We start from the raw sequence: 3,035 nt of genomic DNA, 5'->3' as shown, positions 1-3,035 counted from the left end.
GAATGACTATGACCTGGATGACTGAGAACCTTCATCAGCAGACTGGGATTCAAAGCTGGGGGTTCGTTCCCTCCGATCATGCTACATTGGCATTGAGGTTCCCAAGAAGAATGATGAATGGCACCCCCACCGGGGATGCTAAGAGGCCTGTATTACATAATGTCTCTCAACCCATTGGTCGGGACAACAATCAGAGGCCCCCCCAGCAGAAGGTGCTGGGATGTGACCTTCTAGTCCACCGGGGTGAATTCCAGAGGACGCCTTAGCGAGGGTGAACAAGTTAACCCACTGCTGGCAACTCAAGAGTAGAAAAGAGTCCAGCCTCTTTTGAGGAGCTTGGTTCCAGGGCCCAGGCTCTGCATGGATGTGAGTCTGACTATTTCTAGCGTTGTTCCGCCTCCAAAAAGATTTTTTTTGCTGATGCATAAACTTGGTAGAAATACAACCCAACCAACCTGTTGCCTTTCAGAGTTACCATTCAGGTGAACTGAACGGATTTGTACTGTATGCCAAACCTTAATAATATTTCTCTTTTTCTTTTAAATAATTTTAAGAAATTACACAACTTTTCCCTTCCACTTTACACTTCTGAAAAGCACAATATCTGAAAGTTGATGGCACATTTTCCTGAACCTCTAGTTCCTTTATAATTGAGAAACAATGTTAAATCATGTGACTGTTTCATGTAGTGCTAATTTTAGAGCCATAACATTTTAGCTCTCCTAGTTTACTTCCTCCTCTTGCCTCATAAAGATTTTAAATGTGCCCACAGGATGAAAAACTGGAGCAAAAAACACAAGAGACAAGAAAATGGGGATGAAAATGGGTCTTCGTCTCACAACCAGAGCTCAGTCGGTGATCCGGCAGTGCCTGTGTGGGTCACTCACACCCCCCCACCAAACAGTGGGACAGATGACAGCGATGGAGATGGCATGTCCAACTCTACGTCCTTTACTGAGAAGGAGAGCAGTGAGAACAACAGCAACACCAAGAGCAGACTGAGATCTCTCCTACCAAAATCACTGAGCGGGATAATCCGCAAGCACACGGGTGGAAGTGACTATGAAACCACCACAACTGGGATCCAGATTCTTCCTAATGGGACAAGGGTGAGCCCTCCTGTGAGTCCCTTTCTGGAGCGCAGGAACTGGGACCAATCATCCGGAAACTCTGCCAAAGAGTCCTGCAAGTCTTTGCTGAGGCAAACCCCTCCAGATGAATCTTTTTATACAGGAATACAACAAGAGTCTCTGCTGACCAGCATCCACCCTGCAGAGCATTATGCCGCCAAGGTAGAGGTTTACCAGAAGAAGTACTCCTATTTGAAATCATGGCCCGGTTTATTGAGGCTCCTGGCTGGGCTGCAGCTCCTCTTTGGTGGTATGGTGTTGGCATGTGTCATAGCCTACATCCAGAAAGACAGCGAGTGGTACAACACGTATGGTGTCTACAACGGAATAAACAACAACGGACTTGGTCTGTCTGGGTACAGTTACAGAGGGCCTATGACTCCCTTTGTTTTAGCTGTAGCCGGAGTTTCCTGGATCATTACTCTGAGTCTCCTGGTGATGGGGATGACGATGTATTACCGAACAATCCTCCTCGACTCATCCTGGTGGCCCCTGACTGAGGCGTTCATCAACGTGGCTCTGTTCCTGCTTTACATGGCAGGAGGGATCGTATATATAAACGACTTGAATCGAGGGGGGCTGTGCTTCATGACGATCGGGGTCAACCCCATCATGGCCAATCTGTGTCGGGTCGACGGAGGCCAAATGGCTGGGACAGCGTTTATCTTCATTAACATGACGATGTACCTGGGGAGTTTCCTGGTGAGTCTTAAGATGTGGAGGCATGAAGCTGTTCGGAAGGTCAGGCGGGAGTTTGAGGAGCAGGTAAGGCCTGCAGACTATAAAGTGAATCTTGTTCCATTGTTGTTGAAAGCATAAAATGAATAAAATGCAATCCAGAATGAAACTATGAAAAACTTTTTTTTATAAAACGTTGCCATTTTCTTTGGCAGATTTTTTTTAAATTGATACCTTTTATTTATTTTTTTACAAAAAAAAATAACTAATTTTGAGGTTTTCAAATTGCATTTTCCAGATCTTTACTTCAGGGGTTCCTCTGGAGGGAGGAATGAAGACACATTTCTTTCTGTTCTATTAGTGACACCATAATTTAATTGCTAGTAACAATAAAGGAACAAAATTTACTCTATGAAGACCCCTTCCTGCTTTAAAATTATTCAAATTTATCGATCGCTTTAATATGAGGCATTTTTTGTTTTCCACTTCCTTGCTTTCCTATCAATCAAATATTTCCTATCAATTGTAATATAAATCATCAGCTTTGAAAAAAATTTATTATACTGAATCTGTTCCTTAGAATTATAAATTTATGTAATTCCCTCATTTTTTTTTTTTTTTGCATTAATAATTATAAGCAGCTAATGAACACAGTTGTAGATAATTATTTCGTACTCTCTTTTTCAGGGTGGAATTATCATAATCAAACATTTTGTTCCGACATATAAATGAAGAATTTGGTGCTTGAAATTAAATCTGCTGTGGATTTACTCCAATCCACAGCAGATAAAGTTAAAAGTGGTGGATCTGAAAAAAACGTAACAGTTGTAGGTGTGAAAGGAAACCACCTGGCCTCTATGTCCCAAATCTTTGTTTTGCACATCAAAATCAAAGGACAGACCAAAGGGTTCAGATTTTACTACTATTTGGTGGCTATTTGATTAGCATCTGACTTACAGGGTTCGTACACATTTTCCAAAGTCAAAATCAAGGCTTTAGCGGGCCGCCTCGCCAAGATAGTGCTGCGGGAAACACTGCAACACTAACATTACATTATCACACCGTACTCTCAGTCACTCAGTAACTTAGCCTGTGAATTCCTAGCTAGCAGTTACTAGCGTAAACAAATAGGCGCTAACGTTGACGTGTACTAGGCTACTTCAGTTAGCTTACGTAAAAGTCTATTACTTACTCTTCACCCCTTGCTCACACTGGCTCCGGTGCAGT

At 42.6% G+C, this 3,035-nt stretch overlaps 1 protein-coding gene across 1 annotated transcript in view; it reads left to right on the top strand.

Moving 5' to 3' along the window:
* The window catches only part of LOC107104597 (MARVEL domain-containing protein 2-like), a 12,138-nt gene that overhangs the window by 2,194 nt on the left and 6,909 nt on the right, over positions 1-3,035 (top strand). Inside the window, exon 2 of the mRNA XM_015404628.1 lies at positions 773-1,895. Coding sequence (XP_015260114.1) covers positions 774-1,895 — 1,122 coding nt within the window. The 5' untranslated portion in view covers position 773. The remainder of the gene's footprint in view (positions 1-772; positions 1,896-3,035) is intronic.

This window comes from Cyprinodon variegatus, unplaced genomic scaffold (genome assembly GCF_000732505.1).
Source record: "Cyprinodon variegatus isolate N-32 unplaced genomic scaffold, C_variegatus-1.0 Scaffold1814, whole genome shotgun sequence".
Lineage (NCBI taxonomy): Eukaryota > Metazoa > Chordata > Actinopteri > Cyprinodontiformes > Cyprinodontidae > Cyprinodon > Cyprinodon variegatus.
Note: the sequence above shows the minus strand (reverse complement) of the source record. Positions and strands in the feature narration are given on the sequence as shown.